General features: G+C 42.3%; 1 protein-coding gene across 1 annotated transcript; it reads left to right on the top strand.

Annotated features, from left to right (window-relative positions):
- The first annotated feature begins 34 nt into the window (after nucleotides 1-34).
- wdr6 (WD repeat domain 6) lies at nucleotides 35-18,688 on the top strand. Its single transcript, XM_022209428.2, has 6 exons — nucleotides 35-531; nucleotides 6,289-6,444; nucleotides 9,420-12,093; nucleotides 13,221-13,298; nucleotides 15,332-15,448; nucleotides 18,315-18,688. Exons 1-6 carry the CDS (start codon nucleotides 462-464, stop codon nucleotides 18,550-18,552), a joined length of 3,333 nt encoding a protein of 1,110 aa, XP_022065120.2. The 5' UTR covers nucleotides 35-461; the 3' UTR covers nucleotides 18,553-18,688.
- Nucleotides 18,689-22,085: the final 3,397 nt, after the last annotated feature.

The following is a 22,085-nucleotide window of genomic DNA, read 5'->3' on the forward strand; positions in this document are numbered from 1 at the left end:
ACCAATCAGCGCGTATGAAGGCGGTAGTGCAACCTAATTGGTTGAAACGCGGAAGAAGCTACTGAACACATGGCTAACAGGATGCTCATCTAAAGTGAAGACGAGTTAATACATATTTTAAATAGATTTTAGCCGTTTTCAATGCGTTGTGTAAGTAAGCATGCAGCGACAGTTTTATTCATCTTAAGAAGTCTCTTGTCACTTTTGCTTCTTGTTTCTTATGCCAAAAAGAACAGGAAATGTGATGTGGTTGTTAGCATGTTTTGCTAACTTAAGGCTAATAGTGAGTCTACTCAACGTGAGCTTATTGTTATCTTCATATTTAAAACGCATAACAACCACAACGCTCGTCTGCCAACGTCTCTGTATGTAACACCATCAACAAGTGAAACTGTAAGTTGTAATTTGATATCTTTCAAGTCCATAATGTATCTTCAGTCATAGTTGTTCGTCATTAAGGAATGGAGACAGTCGCACTGGTCGCTCCAGTCACTGGTTTGGAGTTTCTCCGGGACGACTTTCTACTAACAGGTAAGCAGCACTCTTTAAAATCGGCATACACTTGATTATGATTGTGCTATGCTGATCTCCCCCCCCCCTATTTTTTCCTGTCCATAGTGGCTGATACACATAAGCAATTTTCTCTGTCTAACCACAAAAAAAAAAAAAAAAAACAGTAAAGAAAACGCAACGGTCACACAGGGCGAAGATTGATGGTGTAAAATAACTTCTAACAATACTCAAGCCTTAAAATCAATAGACCCTTTAATGATCCACGTCACGAATGACGTCACAGCTTTAGCTGGAGGCAAAAGAGGAAGCCCGCGGCCGGACAGAAAGGCGAAAGACTGAGGGACTACGCTCTATCAACTTTTCTAAAATGTCGTCCTGCTGTGTTTTTGGATGCCAGAATAGGAGGAATGGCATTGGCGAACGCAAATTAAAGGATTCCACCGAACACTCGTGCTCAGAGGGAACGAAGACAGTTGTGGTTAAATGCACTGAGGCGAAAAGACTGGACAGAGACGATCAGCTGCAGTCAATTCCAGCCATTTTCAGTACAAAAATCGCTAATATTCTATTTGTAAATAAAAAATATTCAATTCAATTCAATTCAGCTTTATTCCAGACACTGGGTCCAAATACACACACCATAAGAACAAGGACACAACAAGACACAGAAAAAAATACAATCAAAAACAATAACCTGTTAAATATGACGAGAAATACAGGGAATATTGGACGCGCATCGCGAGGTGCATTTCCTTGAAAACGACCGATTCGTGGATTATATACCGACTTCAAGACATGTTTTGGACAAAATAGTTTACTGGCTTGTGTCGTCTGGATGTCCAAGGTTGGATTATGGCCGTTTTTGTGGAATATTTTCATCTGTGGAATAATGAACCCGGAAATGTGAGTCGCCCTGTGTACGTTAAAGCCGTGTACAGAGAAAGGATGGATGGATATTCATTGTTTGTCGGACAAATGTGTTTATATTACCCGCTGTGGTAATCACATCTGAAAGTGGTTTATACCGGCGGATTCATGAGAATCTAAGTTTTCCATCGGCGTATAGTGTTTGTATAATCGCGTTTGCAGCCTTCGGACATTCTTTAAATTCCTATGCAAATTAGTAAGTGTACCGCCGGCGGTACACTGAAGTTCAACGGGTTAAAAATGCTCGAGTTTGCAGCGCAAACTCCCAGCGCAAACTATATACTCCCAGTCCTGCTTGACTTCTCGCTCCGCTTTTGCCTCCAGCATAAGCCCCGCCCACAAAAAACGTCACAATGTTTGTAAACAAATAAAGGGTCTATAGACAAGGACAGGATTGTGGGTTTTTTTTCATGTCACTTGTTGTGCATCAGTGAGTCCCAAACTTTTTTAATGTTATTCATTTTAATTAATTATCCCCTTATTAATCCCACAAGGGGAAATTATGATTTTTGCATATCCTCCCCTCTGGGGGGGTCAGAGCGCAGGGTCAGTCACAATACAGCACCCCTGGAGCAGGAAGGGTTAAGGGCCTTGCTCAAGGACCCAACAGTGGCCGCATTGGGGTTTGAACCACTGACTTTCTGATTAGTAGTTCAGAGACTTCACTGTTGCCCCACCACTGCTGGTATTTCCGTCTGTCCTGCTCCCTGTGTTCATATGTACTGTATTTAATACAGCAGGGATGTGATTTTTTCTGCGAATTCGCGGAATTCCGCTTTTTTTACGTTTAAAAAAAAATCAGATTTTTTTTCACCCCAAAAAATCCGATTTCGTTTACCCCGAGGTACGACTTTTAGATATTCCGAGACCGTATCAGGCATGTTATTTGGTGTATCAATTTTGAGACCCAACGTGAATCGCCCAAATTCGATGAGAAAAAAAGTATGGGGTGTAAGGGGTATAGGGTTGGATCGCACGTAGTTGTCAACAGTGCGCTGGCAAAAGCACGAGTTGGAAACAACGATTGGAGAGCATTATTGAAAGTTAGATGTAGCTGGGAAAGCGAGGTGTATGGTGTGCGACGATGAGACAAAATACAGCGACAGAGGATGCCAAGCGCTGATAGACCACATGAAAACGAAAAATCATGCCAGGAAATTGTACGAAAACCGCTCTAACCACCAAATGCCCAGCAATTTTTTCACCCGGCGGAGGGAAGAGACGCGACAACAGGACCAAACATACGGGATCAGTAGTGTGTACTTGCAACCATAGACATAATAAAGAGTAGACGCCGCTCGGGCTGCTGCGCAGCGAGAAATACGGCCGCCCTCTTGGTCCGGTCACCCGCTCCACTCAGCACTGTTTGACAGCGCATTTAATCCATCTTAACTCTGAATATTAAACTGATTTTCACGCGTTTTTATTTTTTGCTGCAAATGTCATACATGTAGCTATGATACAGGACAAATGGTTCGGCGTATTTTAATATTCATAGTGGGATTAACAGTAATCCCACTAATATTCTGATATTAAGCTCGACTGTAGACAGGTATTTTGCAAACACTGTAAACACACACACACACACACACACACACACAAATATATGTTAGAGAAGCAGATAATGGCAGTAAAGTCAATTAGCCTATTTTAATAATTTGAAGAGACAATATATGATTACGCTATATATACATATATAAACAAAATACTGACTAATGAACACATATTTCTATATAAAACAATAAATAGAAGTTATATATCAGAGAAAATGAATATATATAAATCATAGATGGAGTATTAATTAATCAATATATCAGAGAAAATTATTATATAAATCATATATAGACTATCAATATAATTCATACATACATATATATTAAAAAAGATATATCAGAAAATGATAATATATATATATATATATATTGTTTTATATAGAAATGTGTTCATTAGTCAGTATTTTGTTTATATATGGCTATAGCCAACAATGTACTCAGTAAGTTCTTAAATCTTTTTTTTTTTTTTGAGTCATGATGAATGGTATCTTCTTCATAGATTTTGAATTTCTGCTCCTTGTTAGTTTATCATATTACATATTGACTTGAATACATGTGTATATGGTGAATATAATGACTTGTTTCTTTTATGTTTACTTGCTATTTTAGTCCACTTTTGACACTTAAATAACACTAAAACCCAGGAGCTTCGGGTGGCTTCGCCCCCCTTGTCCCCCCACCGGGCGCTGCCCTGGACCCGCTGACCCCCAGACCCCCGGCTGAATTTTTCAGATAATTTCACTTTCCTCAAATCACATCCCTGTACAGCTGATTTTCCAATGAAACTGCTGTAATTAACATATACCCTATATTGCCAAAAATATTCACTCACCTTCCTTGACTTGCATATGAACATAAGTGACATCCCATTTCTAATCCATAGGGTTCAATATGACGTCGGTCCTCGCTTTGCAGCTATATCACCTTCAGTTCTTCTGGGAAGGCTGTCCACAAGGTTTAGGAGTGTGTTTATGGGAATTTTTGACCATTCTTCCAGAAGCACATTTGTGAGGTCACACACTGATGTTGGAGGTGAAGGCCTGGCTCTCAGTCTCCGTTCTAATTCATCCCAAAGGTGTTCTATCGGGTTGAGGTCAGGACTCTGTGCAGGCCAGTCAAGTTCATCCACAGTATAAGAGGAAGACTCTCTGTCATCCATGTATTTATGGACCTTGCTTTGTGCACTGGTGCACAGTCATGTTGGAAAAGGAAGGGGCCAGCTCCAAACTGTTCACAGAAAGTTGGGAGCATGGAATTGTCCAAAATGTCTTGGTATGCTGAGGAATTCAGAGTTCCTCTCACTGGAAATAAGGGGCCAAGCCCAGCTCCTGAAAAACAACCCCACACCATAATCCCCCCTCCACCAAACTTTACACTTGGCACAGTGCATTCCGACAAGTATCGTTTTCCTGGCAACCGCCAAACCCAGACTCATCCATCAGATTGCCAGATGGAGAAGCGCGATTGGTCACTCCAGAGAAGGCGTCTCCACTGCTCGAGAGTCCAGTGGTAGTGTGCTTTACACCACTGCATCCAACGCTTTGCATTGCACTTGGTGATGTATGGCTTGGATGCAGCTTCTCTTCCATGGAAACCCATTCCATGAAGCTCTCTGCACACTGTTCTTGAGCTAATCTGAAGGCCACATGAACTTTGAAGGTCTGTAGCGATTGACTCTGCAGAAAGTTGTCCACCTCTTGGCACTATGTGCCTCAGCATCCGCTGACCCCGCTCCGTCAGTTTACATGCCCTACCACTTGGTGGCTGAGTTGCTGTCGTTCCCACACACTTCCACTTTCTTATAATACAGCTGATAGTTGACTGTGGAATATTTAGGAGCGAGGAAATGTTATGGTGCCATAATTGGGTCAAAAGTCATGCGCGCGTAACTCTCTCTCGCGCGCGTGCGCGAAACACGTATCCCGCGCATGCGTAGCAATGTCTCCACGCGCAAAAAACACTCTGCGCGTGCGTAGCAATGTCTCCACGCGTGAGGAGCCTCGTGGAGCTCTGATCTATGCGCGCGGGAAGAAGACTTTTGACCCTTTGTGGGCGGATACCAGTGCTCGCCACAACCTCCCTACGATTGGCTGTCTGCGACAGCAAGAACTCACCCCCCACGTGGGATGCCACTGTATACAAAAGAGGAAATGGCACAGTCCGCTGGAGCCCCTTTGATGCTTCTGCCGCTGTTCTGCTGTGCCCATGGACTGCAGCTCCGCCGAACACGCACAGAACCGAGCCCGGATCTCCAACTGCTGGTGGGTGAGTGTCTCCACATATTTCTGGCTCTAAACAGGAGGTCTCAGTGCTCCATTGCGGGGCTGTCAGCCTTTAGTACAGTGATTAGACGTTAGTTAGCTTCATTGCTACCCAGGTGGACTGACCAGAATCGACCCAGAAGCCCAGCATGTCTACTCCAGTGATTCTGACAGGGAGTTTAAGAGTCAGAATCACTGGAGTAGACACACTGGGCTTCTGGGCCGATTCCGGTCAGTGGACTGTGTCATTTCCTCTCTTGTAAACAGTGGCATCCCACGTGGGGGGTGAGTTCTTGTTATCGCAGACAGCCAATCGTAGGGAGGTTGTGGTGAGCACTGGTATCCGCCCACAAAGGGTCAAAAGTCTTCCTCCCGCGCGCATAGATCAGAGCTCCATGAGGCTCCTCGCCCATGGAGACATTGCTATGCACGCACGGAGTGTTTTTTGCGCGTGGAGACATTGCTACGCGTGCGCGGGGATACGTGTTTCGCACGAGAGAGAGTTACGCGCGCGTGACTTTTGACCCAATTATGGCACCATAGAAATGTCACTACTGGATTTGTTGCACAGGTGGCATCCTATCACAGTTCCACGCTGGAATTCATTGAGCTTCTGAGAGTGAGCCATTCTTTCACAAATATTTGTAAAAGGAGTCTGCATGCCAAGTTGCTTGATTTTATACACCTGTGGCCATGGAAGTGATTGGAACAATTCTGATTATTTGGATGGGTGAGCCAATACTTTTGGCAATAGCGTGTATTTCTGTTTCTGTTGTTAGACAATGTAACAAGTAGAATATAGTGACTGAAACACATTAAAACTGCATGTTAAATGGCAGTCACTTCAGAGCTATGTCCAAGCTGCTATTCTGCATATCTGAAATACTGTTTTTAAACTGAAAGGTCAAGCTTCCATCATGAACTGAAAAATTAGAAGATACACTCTGGGAACCTGTCAGACTTTAATTATGTTGTATGAATCTAGACACAAAAGATTACAGAACACATTCATATTACTCTTTTCTTTCTGGCAGGTGAAGGTCCAGTCCTCTCAGTGTACAGTCTCCAGCCTTGCCCCAAAGCCCACGCCTCACTAAGTGTCCTCCAACACTACAGAATTCATGGAATAAGACCTAGAAGTCAACCAGCGGAGAGCTCTGTCACAGCAGTCCACAGAGAGAAGAAAAAAGGTTTGTATCTGCAAATGTTTGTTTTTACTGTTCTCTTCTTCTTTAAAGAGAACATGTTTTGTGTTTTTTTTTTTAAACTTTATGTTTATTCAAATTTTTCAGTTAAAGAACAGACAACAAAAGGAAAAAAACGACAAACAATACAAGAAGAACATAAACAGGGGGGGTCTACAAGATATATCACAAAATATATAAAGAAATAAATGAAAAGCAATACGATTCTAGGTATATAGAACTTGTCCATGTTGACAAGTTCAAAAATTGCCCCTATCCCTTAAGTATGTCTCCCATTTTTCCCACAAGGCATCACCCTTTTCTTTTTGAAGTCTTATGTTAAAAGTCAAGCGTTCCATGCAATAGATATTATTAACGATGGCCATCCATTGATTAATATTTGGTGGGGGCTTAGTTAGCCATCGCTTGGTTATAGCTTTTTTGCTTGCTGTCATAAAAATTTTTAGCAAATACCTGTCTGATTTGGGCAATCTTTTATCTATATTTCCTAAGTAGAAAGATGTACAGGTAAATAAAACATTGAAACCAAGAACATCAGTGATCACCCTTTGAACCTCTTTCCAAAAAGAGTCAAGGACAGTGCATTGCCAGAAAACATGTGTGTGGTCTGCGGGGCAGTGTCCACAATCTCGCCAACATTCGGCCGGTTGACCCGTCTGTCTCGATTTTTGTTTTGGTGTTATAAAGTATCTAATTATTGTTTTCCAGGAGAAATCTCTCCATATTTGGGAATTAGTTGTGGTAATTTGAGTGTCAATAATGTTTTCCCAATCATCCGGTACTATTTCAACTCCCAGTTCTCGTTCCCATTTCTCCTTGATATAAAATGTTGAATGACCTCTTAATTCTATAATATTCAGATATAGATCACCAATTATCCTCTTGAAAAGTTTTGATTTATAGGCTTTTACAAACATTTGTAATATCCCAGATAGGGTAACCAGGTGCATACTTTTAACATTTTTATCGAAGTAATGTCGAAGCTGTAGATATTTGTAAAAGTCCCGCCGTTCAAGGCCATACCTTTCAAACATAGTTTGAAAATCTATAAAATTCATATTATCCATTAATAAACATAATGCTGTAATTCCCTGCTTTTCCCAGACAGTGAAACTCCTATCCAACACAGCAGGTTCAAAGTGTGGATTATGTACTGGCCATGTTAAAACACAAATCTCCTTTTCAAGTTTAAGTTGTTTCACTAAATCCAGCCAAACGTCAATCGAGAATCTAACCCATTGGTTTTGGAAGTCATATTGTTTAGCTTGCACCGGATTACCCAACATAGTCTGTAATGGTTTGTTTGACAATGACAGTTCTATAGCTTTCCATTTTGCAATATATTCATTGTTGCACCAAAGGATAAGTGGTCTTATTTGTGCTGCCATATAGTAATCTCTAAGGCATGGTAAATTCATTCCTCCTTTAATTTTTGGCAGTTGCAGAGTTTTTAATCTTATTCTCGGGGCTTTGCCACTCCAAACAAAGCGAGAAATGACCTTATCCCATTCTCTGAATTGATTATCAGGAATTTGAATGGGCAATGACTGGAATAAGTAGAGAAGTCTTGGCAAGATATTGGTTTTTATTACCATTATTCTATTACCCAGGTCTAAGGTCAAAGGAGACCATCTGTCCAAGTCTTCTTTAATACGAGAATTGATTCGTTGATCATTTTCTGCAAAAAGCTTGGATAAATCTTTTGTTAGTCTTACTCCTAAGTATTTTATAGAATTTGAGTCCCAGTTAAATTTATATTTAATCTTCAGGTCAGGGGTAGGTATAAAGTTAAATACCAGAGCTTGTGTTTTCTCAATATTGAGGGTGTAGCCAGATAGATTTCCATATAGCAGCAGTAGGTCCATTAATCTTGGGATCCCTGTATCGGGGTTTTCAAGACTAACCAAAACATCATCTGCATGAAGACATACCTTGTACTCAGACCCTCTTATCTTAATACCTTGTAAATCTACATTCTGTCTTATAGCTTGTGCAAGCGGTTCAATGAACAGGTTGAAGAGGCTTGGACTTAGAGGGCAGCCCTGACGGCAGCCACGTCGCAGGTGAATGGGATTTGATAGACTCCCATTCACTTTAATCCTTGCCAATGGGCCTGAGTACAAAGTTTTGATGCCTCGAATAAAATCCTGATGGAAAAACAAATTTTTCCATTACTTTGTGAAGAAATTCCCACCCCACAGAATCAAACGCCTTCTCGGCATCTATGCTTAATAAGATCGAATTTAAGTTATGTTTTTTAATATATTCAATTATATGAAGAGACCTCCTTATATTGTCCTGAGTCTGCCTTCCCTGGACAAACCCAGTCTGATCTTCATCGATCAAAAAAGGCATTATTTCCTCCATTCTTTTTGCCATAATTGCGGCGAATATTTTGTAGTCTTGGTTTAAGACACTAATAGGCCTGTAGGAGCCACACTCTGTCAAGTTTTTCCCTTCTTTTGGAATCACTGAAGTAGAGGCTTCCTTCCAGGAAGGGGGGGGGAATCCCTCTTTAAAAGTATAATTAAAGCTTTTAACTAATATCGGTAGCAATACATCTCTCAGTGTTTTATACCATTCCCCCGGGAACCCGTCTGGCCCCGGGGATACATGTTTTGTGTTTTGTTCAGGAGGCTGTTTTTTTTCCAGTGATGTCAAGATGTGTAAAATTTTAATTTGAATGAAGCTAATTGGACATGTAAGTCTTGATTGTCAGAAATCTATTCATTAATTATAAAATCAATCAGCATAAAATCTAAATATTAAGCTTAGTTTGTGGACATTTATATTAAATACAGGTGGTGGGGTGGCATCTGTTGGTTTAGTGATTCACTGAAGGACCTTTAAGTGGTAGTAAATAGTTTTTATTCTCTGGTAGCCTCTTGTTATATTTGCTTTTTTTGTGTGTGTGTGTGTGTGTGTGTTTGTTCACAGTCCTAAATTCGTGTTCCCTACAGAGCCCAGCTTCTATGACCTAGCTGTATTCGGAGGGAAGGCTGTGAGGCTGGTAAGGTTCCATGCGGATCCTCAGGAAGGGGAACATCCATGTTTGGAGATCCTGGGTCCCCTCACGGAGCTACAAGACTGGGCTCTGGATGTCCGATGGCTCCCTGGAAACAAACAGCCGCTGCTCTGTGTGGCTGTAGCCCACAATAGTGCTCTTCTTCTGGACGTTATTACAGGAGATGTGTTGATGCAGCGCTGCTGTCTAGAGGGCTGTCTGCTGTACTCTGCCCTTCTTCTGGTGCATGAATCCTGGGCTGATACTGTCTTAGTAGGAGGGACTGTTTTCAATCAGCTGATTCTCTGGAAGCCTGGAGGAGATGAAAGCAGTGATCCTGAGCGCAAAGCTCCAGTTGAGCGCCATCTCTTGGGCCACACTGGCGTCATCTTCAGCATCTCTTACCTCCATGAGAAAGGCTACCTGGCTTCGGCTTCTGATGACCGAAGCATTCGGGTTTGGGGTGTTGGTACTTTAGGTGGACTCGGAGGGAAATGTGGGGACTTGAACCCGCCTTGTTTAAGGGTCCTGTATGGACACCAGGCCAGAGTGTTCTCAGTGCATCTGTCATCAGGGAACGTGTTCAGCGCTGGGGAAGATGGGGCCTGTTTGGTCTGGGACTGGGCTGAAGATGGGAAGGTGGTTCGCACGTTGAAGGGACATCGAGCTGGAGGCATTCGTGCTCTGGCGGTCAGTGAGGAAACAGGAAATGAGGAGAGATGGGTGGCTACAGGGGGAGCAGATGGAGGAGTGAGGCTGTGGAAGGTGGAGGACAGTGAAGAAAAGAAGGAGAGTATAGAGGAAGAAGTGACGGAGAACCTAACTGATCTGAAATTTCCCAATCAAGGCTTACCTAAAGCAGTTTCTGTAGTAGGACAAGAAGATGAAAATACAAATTGGAGTCAGAGTCAGTTTGTGGTTTGCACTGACAAAGGAATAGTTAGCCAATACAGTGATGGAAAGTGGGATACCATATGGCAGGGGACTCCTGAGTTTCAGTCCTATTGTGTGATGGAAACAGTAACTGTAATTGTGAAAAGCTCAAATGCCAAAGTTCATTTGTGTGCTGTGGGAAACCTCAGTGGTTCCTTGCAGGTGTTTCCTACTTCTCATCCTCGGTCTGGGATTCTTCTTACAGGTGGAGCAGGAAAGATCCATAGCCTGATTTGGCACAAGGGAAAAGAAAGTGTGCATTTGTTAGCTTCAGGTGCTGAAGGACTCGTCTATCGCTGGTGTATTGACGTAAAACTTGATGAAAACAGCTCCTTAGCTCTCAGTGTAAGTCCTCTTCCTCCTTTTCTTCTTCCTACTTGTGCGAAACGTTGGCTTACAGCTGCAGTGAGCCTCCAGTCGAGGTCAAAGGAGGTGCTTTGGGTATGTGGAGACAGGAGAGGGTCTTTGCTTTTATTTCAGGAAAGAGAAAAATCTGAGGAGAAGAAGGAAAATGACGAGGAGAGCAAAGAAGGTGAGCTCACAGACAGGAAACAAACTGAGAAAAATGGAAGCAGTGGAGGTGGAAAACTGCAAGAACTGATGCTGCACCCACGAAGTTGTCTGTTTGGAGTGCATGGAAAGCAGGGTGTAACTTCAGTATGTGAGTACCAGGGATTGTTGTACAGCACTGGCAGGGATGGATGTGTGAGGGTGTTCAGAGTGCATCCAGCAGCAGAAAAACCTGAGGAGAATAAACACAGTTACATTGGAAAGAGTGCAGAGAACAAAGCAAGGCTCCAGCTGGAGGTTCTCAGAGTCCAGCGGGCCTGTAAGGGTATGGAGTGGCTGGAGAGGATTCTGTTTCTTGAACCTGAAATTCCAGTTAATGAAGAACTAGGAGAGGATTGTAAGACAAACACAAGGGAAAACAATTTGACTGAAAACGAAGAAAGAAACAAGGGAAGAGAAGCCAGATTTGTCATTGTTGGCTTCCATGCTGCCAACTTTGTGGTTTGGGACCCTGTAAGACAGGAGAGGCTGTTAGCGGTGCCCTGTGGTGGGGGGCACCGATCCTGGAGCCTCTGGCCAACTCACAGAGGGGTTTGGACTGGATATGGAGCTTTGGTCTTCATTAAGCAGGGGGCTGTGCTGGTTTCACAACCCCCTGGAGAAGCACCAGGTTGGGCTGGGAGGCCAGGAGGGACTGGAGGATGGAGCCTGAGAGAGGGCATCCATGGGAGGATGATTGGATGCGTGTGCAGGCTGGGGAGAATAGGGGAGTGTACTGCAAATACAACAGAAATTAAGGGAGGTGAGGTGGAAATGAGAGAAGTACTGTGGGAAATAGTGGTGACAGGAGGAGAGGACACTAGCTTGACCGTGCTGGCAGTAAATCCCATTTCTGGCAGCATCAAAGTCCTTTCAGTTATTACCGACCACATTTCAAACGTTTGCGCAATAACAGCAATAACACGTCCAGACGAAGAGAGTAAAAACCAGGCGAATTTCATCTCTGCCCTGCTGGTGTCAGCCGGCGGTCGGGCTCAAATCCAGTGTTACCGGCTGCTGATAACGTGGGACAAACATAGACCAACTCCTTCCTGTCAGGTGATCCAGGTGGCAAGCCACCGATTGGACGAACAGTGGGAGAGGCGGCGGAATCGACACAAGACAGTGAAAATGGATCCAGAAACAAGGTAAGTTTTAATACAACTGTGAAGGTCATGTTGCTGAAGCAGAGGGAAATGTACATAATTAATCTGTGCCAGGCCATTCTCTGTGGTATTTTCTACACATTTGTAAAGAAAACTTCGTAAAAGATGAGATTTTGATCAGCTAATGTCTCTTTACTTCCATCCTTCACTCAATCATCCTGATTTTGACATGAAAATATGTACAGTGCTTAGGTTCTAAAAACCATCAGTTTCATAATGTTGCAATTTTAGGGAAATTTGTCTTGTGCATTTTTATTTCCAAAATTTGAAAGTGTATAAATAAAATTACAAAAATAGTCCGGATAATTACAATTCTAATATATAATATGATTAAAACCTCTGTCAACAACCTTAAAATTTCATTTTTTTTCAAAGAAAATCACATTTTTTCACAAAATAGACTGAAAATGTATTAGTAAATATATCCTAATTTTACAAATCGTTCATTGCTATTTATTTTGGAACCTTTAACCCCTTAAGCTTCAGTGTACCGCCGGCGGTACACCTACTAATTTGCATAGGAATTTCAAGAATGTCCGACGGCTGCAAACACGATTATACAAACACTATACGCCGATGGAAAGCTTAGATTCTCATGAATCCGCCGGTATAAACCACTTTCAGATGCGATTACCACAGCGGGTGAGAAAAACACATTTGTCCGACAAAAACGAATATTCATCCATCCGTTCTCAAACACAGCTTCAACGCACACAGCGCGACTCACATTTCCGGGTTTATTATTACACACAAAAAAAAAGATTCCACAAAAAACGGCCAAAATCCAACCTTTTACATCCAGATGACACAAGCCAGTAAACTATTTTATCCAAAACATGTCCTGAAGTCTGTATAAAATCCCCGAATCGGTCATTTTCAAGGAAATGCACCTCGCGATGCCCGTCCAATATTCCCTGTATTTTTCGTAATTGCCCGTTATTGTCATCATTACTGTTACTTTTTTAGCATCTCTGATCCCTGAATATTCCTGCATACTTACAGTTTTTAAAAATGTGTTTTTCAACTGACTGTTATTTTTAATCTTTAAATCCACCTTTTTGAGTTCTTATTACTGTGCGTGTGTTTGTTTGTTTGTTTGTTTGTTTTAGATACATGTCCATAGCAGTAGTGGATGAAAAGGAAGGCTGTATTCTTCTGGCTCTGTCCTGCAGTGACGGAGCCGTCAGGTTGGTTTCCATCATCACTCATCTGAAACACAGTTTCTGGGAGATGAATTAATGTTTTCCAATTGCTTTAATGTTCTTTAATGGGCATTTTGTTTGGTAAAATTGATAGTTTTACTGTAAGGTAGTTTTAAATTATTGTTATCCTTGACAAGTTCCTGATTTAGTTTTATGTCAATTAGATTGAAATTGTAAAGCATACAGTGGGTATGGAATGTATTCAGACCCCTTGAAATTTTTCACTCTCTGTGTCATTGCAGCCATTTGCCAAAATCAAAAAAGTTCATTTTATTTCTCATTAATGTACACTCATAACCCCATCTTGACAGAAAAAAACAGAAATGTAGAACTTTTTACAAATTTATTAAGAAAGAAACACTGAAATATCACATGGTCAGAAGTATTCAGACCCTTTGCAGCGACATTCATATTTAACTCACATGCTGTCCATTTCTTCGGATCCTCCTTGAGATGGTTCTGCTTCTTTATTGGAGTCCAGCTGTGTTTAATTAAACTGATTGAACTTGATTAGGAAAGGCACACACCTGTCTATATAAGACCTTACAGCTCACAGTGCATGTCAGAGCAAATGAGAATCATGAGGTTGAAGGAACTGCCCAAGGAGCTCAGAGACAGAATTGTGGCAAGGCACAGATCTGGCCAAGGTTACAAAAGAATTTCTGCAGCACTCAAGGTTCCTAAGAGCACAGTGGCCTCCATAATCCTCAAATGGAAGAAGTTTGGGACGACCACAACTCTTCCTAGACCTGGCCGTCCAGCCAAACTGAGCAATGGTGGGAGAAGAGCCTTGGTGAGAGAGGTAAAGAAGAACCCAAAGATCACTGTGGCTGAGCTCCAGAGATGCAGTCAGGAGATAGAAGAAAGTTCCACAAAGTCAACTATCACTGCAGCCCTCCACCAGTCGGGGCTTTATGGCAGAGTGGCCCGACGGAAGCCTCTCCTCAGTGCAAGACACATGAAAGCCAGCATCGAGTTTGCCAAAAAACACATGAAGGACTCCCAGACTATGAGAAATAAGATTCTCTGGTCTGATGAGACCAAGATTGAACTTTCTGGTGTTAATTCTAAGCGGTATGTGTGGAGAAAACCAGGCACTGCTCATCACCTACCCAATACAATCCCTACAGTGAAACATGGTGATGGGAGCATCATGTTGGGGGGGTGTTTTTCAGCTGCAGGGACAGGACGACTGGTTGCAACTGAAGGAAGGATGAATGCGGCCAAGTACAGAGATATCCTGGAGGAAAACCTCTTCCAGAGTGCTCAGGACCTCAGACTGGGCCAAAGGTTCACCTTTCAACAGGACAATGACCCTAAGCACACAGCTAAAATAACAAAGGAGTGGCTTCAGAACAACTCTGTGACCGTTCTTGACTGGCCCAGCCAGAGCCCTGACCTAAACCCAACTGAGCATCTCTGGAGAGACCTCAAAATGACTGTCCACCAACGTTCACCATCCAACCTGACAGAACTGGAGAGGATCTGCAAGGAAGAATGGCAGAGGATCCCCAAATCCAGGTGTGAAAAACTTGTTGCGCCATTCCCAAGAAGACTCATGGCTGTACTAGCTGAAAAGGGTGCTTCTACTCAATACTGAGCACAGGTTCTGAATACTTATGACCATGTGATATTTCAGTTTTTCTTTTTTAATACATTTGCAAAAATGTCTACATTTCTGGGTTTTTTCTGTCAAGATGGGGTGCTGAGTGTACATTAATGAGAAATAAAATGAACTTTTTTGATTTTAGCAAATGGCTGCAATGACACAGAGAGTGAAAAATTTCAAGGGGTCTGAATATTTTCCGTACCCACTGTATGTGTGATATCTTTAGGCCTAATCATTTTCATATGAAATGTGCAGATACGATACATTCATTTTATCAGAAAAGGAATTATTGGGTGTCACATGTCTCAGCACTATATTGCCGTTTTTGTGTTGTGTGATTTAATTTTTTTTGTGCTCTTTAATGCTCCTCTGTGTTCTGTTTGTTCTCTTCTATTACCACCTTTTCCAGATTGTTTTCAGTCAGTGAAGTGAAATGTCAAATTGAGTTGCTGAGGGAGACCTTTCACCACCAGCGCTGTGTGCTCAGCGTCACCACCTGCAGTCTGGAGGATGATAAAGGCAACAGGTGAGTTTTTGTTGATATGTCATTTTATTAACTTGAAGTGGCTTTAATTTGACACTTTGTCTTGTAGAAACTTAATAAAACCAGACTATTATTTGATTTTGAATTTGATACTTTTAAAGACGATATTTTACAAAACAATAGTGCTTGGTGGTTAAACATTAAGAGGTCAGATATATATATATATATACATACATACATACATACATACAGTGGGTACAAAAAGTATTCAGACCCCTTGAAATTTTTCACTCTCTGTGTCATTGCAGCCATTTGCCAAAATCAAAAAAGTTCATTTTATTTCTCATTAATGTACACTCAGCACCCCATCTTGACAGAGAAAAACAGAAATGTAGAAATTTTTACAAATTTATTAAGAAAGAAACACTGAAATATCACATGGTCAGAAGTATTCAGACCTTTTGCAGCGACATTCATATTTAACTCACATGCTGTCCATTTCTTCGGATCCTCCTTGAGATGGTTCTGCTTCTTTACTGGAGTCCAGCTGTGTTTAATTAAACTGATTGGACTTGATTAGGAAAGGCACACACCTGTCTATATAAGACCTTACAGCTCACAGTGCATGTTGGAGCAAATGAGAATCATGAGGTTGAAGGAACTGCCCAAGGAGCTCAGAGACAGAATTGTGGCAAGGCACAGATCTGGCCAAGGTTACAAAAGAATTTCTGCAGCACTCAAGGTTCCTAAGAGCACAGTGGCCTCCATAATCCTCAAATGGAAGAAGTTTGGGACGACCACAACTCTTCCTAGACCTGGCCATCCAGCCAAACTGAGCAATGGTGGGAGAAGAGCCTTGGTGAGAGAGGTAAAGAAGAACCCAAAGATCACTGTGGCTGAGCTCCAGAGATGCAGTCAGGAGATAGGAGAAAGTTCCACAAAGTCAACTATCACTGCAGCCCTCCACCAGTCGGGACTTTATGGCAGAGTGGCCCGACGGAAACCTCTCCTCAGTGCAAGACACATGAAAGCCCGCATAGAGTTTACCAAAAAACACATGGACTCCCAGACTATGAGAAATAAGATTCTCTGGTCTGATGAGACCAAGATTGAACTTTTTGGTGTTAATTCTAAGCGGTATGTGTGGAGAAAACCAGGCACTGCTCATCACCTGAACAATACAATCCCTACAGTGAAACATGGTGGTGGGAGCATCATGTTGTGGGGGTGTTTTTCAGCTGCAGGGACAGGACGACTGGTTGCAATTGAAGGAAGGATGAATGCGGCCAAGTACAGAGATATCCTGGAGGAAAACCTCTTCCAGAGTGCTCAGGACCTCAGACTGGGCTGAAGGTTCACCTTTCAACAGGACAATGACGCTAAGCACACAGCTAAAATAACAAAGGAGTGGCTTCAGAACAACTCTGTGACCGTTCTTGACTGGCCCAGCCAGAGCCCTGACCTAAACCCAACTGAGCATCTCTGGAGAGACCTCAAAATGGCTGTCCACCAACGTTCACCATCCAACCTGACAGAACTGGAGAGGATCTGCAAGGAAGAATGGCAGAGGATCCCCAAATCCAGGTGTGAAAAACTTGTTGCGTCATTCCCAAGAAGCCTCATGGCTGTACTAGCTGAAAAGGGTGCTTCTACTCAATACTGAGCACAGGGTCTGAATACTTATGACCATGTGATATTTCAGTTTTTCTGTTGTCCTGTTGGAAGATAAATCTCGTCCCAGTCTCAGGTCTTTTGCAGACTCCAACAGGTTTTCTTCCACAATGGTCCTGTATTTGGCTCCATTCATCTTCCCATCAATTTTAACCATCTTCCCTGTCCCTGCTGAAGAAAAGCAGGCCCAAACCATGAGGCTGCCACCACCATGTTTGACAGTGGGGATGGTGTGTTCAGGGTGATGAGCTGTGTTGCTTTTACGCCAAACATATTATTTTTGCATTGTGGCCAAAAAGTTCCATTTTGGTTCCATCTGACCAGAGCACCTTCTCCACATGTTTGGTGTGTCTCCCAGGTGGCTTGTGGCAAACTTCAAATGAGACTTTTTCTGGATATCTTTGAGAAATGGCTTTCTTCTTGCCACTCTTCCATAAAGGCCAGATTTGTGCAGTGTACGACTGATTGTTGTCCTATGGACAGACTCTCCCACCTCAGCTGTAGATCTCTGCATTTCATCCAGAGTGATCATGGGCCTCTTGGCTGCATCTCTGATCAGTCTTCTCCTTGTTCCAGGTGAAAGTTTAGAGGGACGGCCGGGTCTTGGTAGATTTGCAGTGGTCTGATACTCCTTCCATTTCAATATGATTGCTTGCACAGTGCTCCTTGAGATGTTTAAAGCTTGGGAAATCTTTTTGTATCCAAATCCGGCTTTAAACTTCTCCACAACAGTATCTGGGACCTGCCTGGTGTGTTCCTTGGTCTTCATGATGCTCTCTGCACTTTAAACAGAACCCTGAGACTATCACAGAGCAGGTGCATTTATACGGAGACTTGATTACACATAGGTGGATTCTATTTATCATCATCAGTCATTTAGGACAACATTGGATCATTCAGAGATCCTCACTGAACTTCTGGAGTGAGTTTGCTGCACTGAAAGTAAAAGGGCCGAATAATATTGCACACCCCACTTTTCAGTTTTTATTTGTTAAAAAAGTATAAAATATCCAATAAATTTCATTCCACTTCACGATTGTGTCCCAATTTTTGTTGATTCTTGACAAAAAATTAAAATTTTATATCTTTGTTTGAAGCCTGAAATGTGGCGAAAGGTTGAAAAGTTCAAGGGGGCCGAATACTTTCACAAGGCACTGTATATAAATTTTTTTTTTTTTAAAGCATGAAGAAAATGATACTCGGTGTTGTAAATGGTCACACTGTACCTCTCTGTCAGGTATAAGTTGCTGTTCAGCGCTGCAACAGATGGGAAAATTGCAGTGTGGCATTTGACTGAAGCTTCACTCACATCGATGGATAATTCAAGCGGTGCCGCGGCTCTACCAATCCCCTGCCTCGACATTCCCGCCCACCAGAGCGGTGTCAACTCATTGGCTGTTTGGGCGGAGAAACTGGGACAACATGAGAATGGTTGCCTGGTAACTGTTGCTAGTGGAGGGATGATGGGCAGCTGACAGTGTCCACAATTTGGGTGCAGTACCCAGAGGCTGGGGGTAGCAGAGGGTTTTCTCACATTACCATGTCCCAAACACAGTTTCAACGTCCAGACCAGCTTCATCTTCATCTCCAATCCCAGTCCAACATCCTTCTGGCCCACGCTGCTCCTCTGACTGACCTGAAGCTCCTCACACCAGGCCTTGTAGTCTCGACATCCTCAGATCAGAGGGTTTGTCTGTGGAGGGTCTGCAGTGCTGGCATCAGCCACAGTGGGGCACTGTGCTCCCACACTTCTGATGCTGCAGGACTCACGGTGTGGGAGGGGCTGATGATGGACAGAAGTGAAAAGGGGAAGACGAGACTTGAACGGGAGATTGCGATGTTGGGAGTAAAAAAGCACCAAAGAGGATTAGAGGAAACAGCCGGTGGAGAACCTGTTGAGGCAGCGAGTGAAACAGATAATCCAGTTTGTTCGACCAGTGATAAAAAAGGAGGCGAGACAACAGCTTATCCAGGAAATCAAATACACAGCGACGGCATAGGTGAGACAGAAATTGACATAAACGCTGACAGGGGTTTGAAGGTTTCCTGTGTGAGCAGAACAAACGGAGCGAAGGTGGGATATGTGCTGGTCTGTGGTCATGGTTTCCAGCTGATACGAGTAGAACTGTAGCGATGTCTGCAGTAATTTGGGGAAAGAGAAAAGGTGAACCAGCTACTTAAAATGACTATAAAAAAAGTAAACGCATAACAAAACTTTCCTATGTAATTGGAATTAAAATGGAGGCTCACATTTTTACAGTTAGTTATTAAATATTCTGTAAATCTCAACTGCAGCTGCATGAATTGATATAAAAAATCTACTTTGGAAACTTTCTAAAATAAAGTTCATTTATTGTCCAACCTTCTTATTTTGTCATGTTATTTTTGCAGTTATGTATGTGATGAAGAGCTGCTGGACCTTTCTACCCTTTCTTTGGTGCTGCGTTTATTCCATCTTGCAGGTCTTTTTGCACAGATAAAAGACTGCATAAACAACAACAAAAAACATTTAAATCTCTTACAAAAACAATCCCAGGCACGTTTTAGAGTGAACTGCCTTTATTTCACATTGCAATGTGAATTTGAACATGGTAAAGGTGACAACAAGCAACCCAAGTAGATACTTCTAAGGGGTTTTGTCAGCAGTAACTTGGAGATAAACTTTATTTAAAGACCACTGGTGGAAAAAAAAAGATTATACATCATTGAATTTAATATTAAAACAAATTTTCCATTTATTTGATACTAGGGCTGTCAAAATTAACGCATTAATGTGCATTAATGCATCATCATGACTAATCTCATTAAAAAAAATTCATGCAATTAATGTATCTGCAGCGCAGAATGATTCAAAATCCCAGAACCATCTCTGGCAACACATTTCAAGCAGTTTGTCCAACTAGACATACCGTCAAGCATGCGCAAATGGGTAGTTGATCCGGTAGTGGCAGAACCAACCAACTCGAAATGGAAGACAGTAAACAGTAGAGCCTGACCTATTTATCACCCTTTTCGAAATAATCATCGGCGTTTTGTTGACTGAACACCAATATATTCTTAATTTCTTATAAAACAGTAACTTCTCTTATGTGTCAGAACAAAGTGATGTCCTTGCACTGCTTGTCTGATACATGGAGCTCTGACTCCATGCAATCAGTCCTCACTGTTGTCTTCTCGGTAATGTATAGGAGTAAACTACAGCCAGGTAACATTACAGGAGTGGGCTAAGTGGAGCTTGCCGACAGGTAAGTTTATAAAGATGATGTGAAATTAACAATAACTCAACATGTCTCCTGTTTCAGTTTAACTCTCTTTGCTGTGTGTCATGACGAGTGCTTTGTTGCATTGGTCATGCTTTTCATTTACATTGCATTGCTAAAGTTGTGCTAACCTAGATTTAGTTACTCCCTGTCTATGTTAATAACATCACTGCAGTTATGCCAACCAAGCATAGCATTAGCTAACAGCTTAAAAGCCAGTAACTGCAGACAAGTGTCACTGCAGATAGATGTACAAAATATTTGAGAGTACAGAAACTAAAGTTGATCACTCTGTCTGCTGGTACTGATGTGTCATGCGCAAAAAATGTGGCTCTAAGAGCCGATGATTTGTTGTGAATCAGAAGTGCCGACTCCCATCGAGTGAGAGCCGACTCCCAACATATTTAATGGAGTCTGGAGTTTAACACTGTCCTCGCAGAAACCACGTTACTGGATCCTAGGTTTTAGAAGCTTGCCTTCAGTGACAACAGAGCTGTTGATGAAGCACTTCAGAGAATAAGTGCAGTACCCCCAGCAGCCAGCCACCTCCACCATTATAGGGCCAAGTGGAAGAGGAGCCATAGACTGCTGATGTATGGAGGCTCTTTGATGAAAGAAATCCTACAGCTGATGCTGTAGTGGAGGTGAGATCATATCTTGATGAGCCCCACATCCAATGAGCAGATGACTCACTGAGCTTTTGGCAGACCAAGGCCTGAGTCTTACCCACCTGGTGAAGGTGATGGAGGGGAGACTGTATTGTGGCAACTTCTGTAACATCTGAGAGAATCTTCTCAAAAACAGAGCAGATATTTGTTGAAAGAAGAAATCGCATCAGCCTACCCAAGCACAGGCATCTGATTTTTCTGAATGCCAACCTGGACAGAGGACATTTATTGTTTTCTCATCTGTTATCTTAAATTACTTGTTTTCTTTCGCTTGAAGAGGCGACTATTTGATCAAGTCACGCTCGTCAGACATGAAGGAGATGACTCAGCATTACAAATATCTAAAAAGTGTAGGGCAAACTGGAAAGCCTCTTTTACAAAACTGACGAGAGGACATCAAAACCGACAGCAAATTATTTACTATGAAATTTAACAACCTTAATCACTTACCCAATTGGGATATTCTCAGAAAAATGTATAGCCTCAGAATCATATATTCAAACTACATATTTCAAGCTTCTGTGTTGCCTTTTATCATTATTATTATTATTATTATTATTAATAGACCTTTCATGACTTTTTACTTTTGTCTCATCTACAACCACAGAAGAGAGATACAGGGGACTGCACTGGTGTCTTCTCTGCACAAGCACCACGTTCTTCTGGAGAAACTGAAGTCTATCGCTAGCACCTATGCATGTTTTGACATGGACTCACTCATCTTTCCTCATGTTGGAGGAAGACAAAGAGAATTGTAAAGAGGAAAGTACCTGATAGTACCATATTATACCTGATAGTACCATATTATCCTAGCAGAACTCTTCGCTCTCAGACTGCAGGCTTACTTGTTCCTAGAATTTCTAAAAATGGAATGGGAGGCAGAGCCTTCAGTTATCAGGCGCCTCTCCTGTGGAACCAGCTGCCAGTTTGGGTTCGGGAGACGGACACCCTCTCTATTTTTAAGACCAGGCTTAAAACCTTCCTTTTTGACAAGGCTTATAGTTAGGGCTGACTGGGTGACCCTAAGGGGGTCACATCTGCCTTCCTTTTCAACATCCCTTAGTTTTGCCCCTAATTATG

Source organism: Acanthochromis polyacanthus, chromosome 6, assembly GCF_021347895.1.
Source record: "Acanthochromis polyacanthus isolate Apoly-LR-REF ecotype Palm Island chromosome 6, KAUST_Apoly_ChrSc, whole genome shotgun sequence".
NCBI classification, from domain to species: domain Eukaryota; kingdom Metazoa; phylum Chordata; class Actinopteri; family Pomacentridae; genus Acanthochromis; species Acanthochromis polyacanthus.

Bases quoted from the DNA above. Each gene is read 5' to 3' on its own strand.
- wdr6 (XM_022209428.2), top strand. From the start codon at position 462: ATGGAGACAGTCGCACTGGTCGCTCCAGTCACTGGTTTGGAGTTTCTC. The intron at 532-6,288 runs GTAAGCAGCACT...TCTTTCTGGCAG, and splicing joins GGACGACTTTCTACTAACAG to GTGAAGGTCCAGTCCTCTCA. The intron at 15,449-18,314 runs GTGAGTTTTTGT...CCTCTCTGTCAG, and splicing joins GAGGATGATAAAGGCAACAG to GTATAAGTTGCTGTTCAGCG.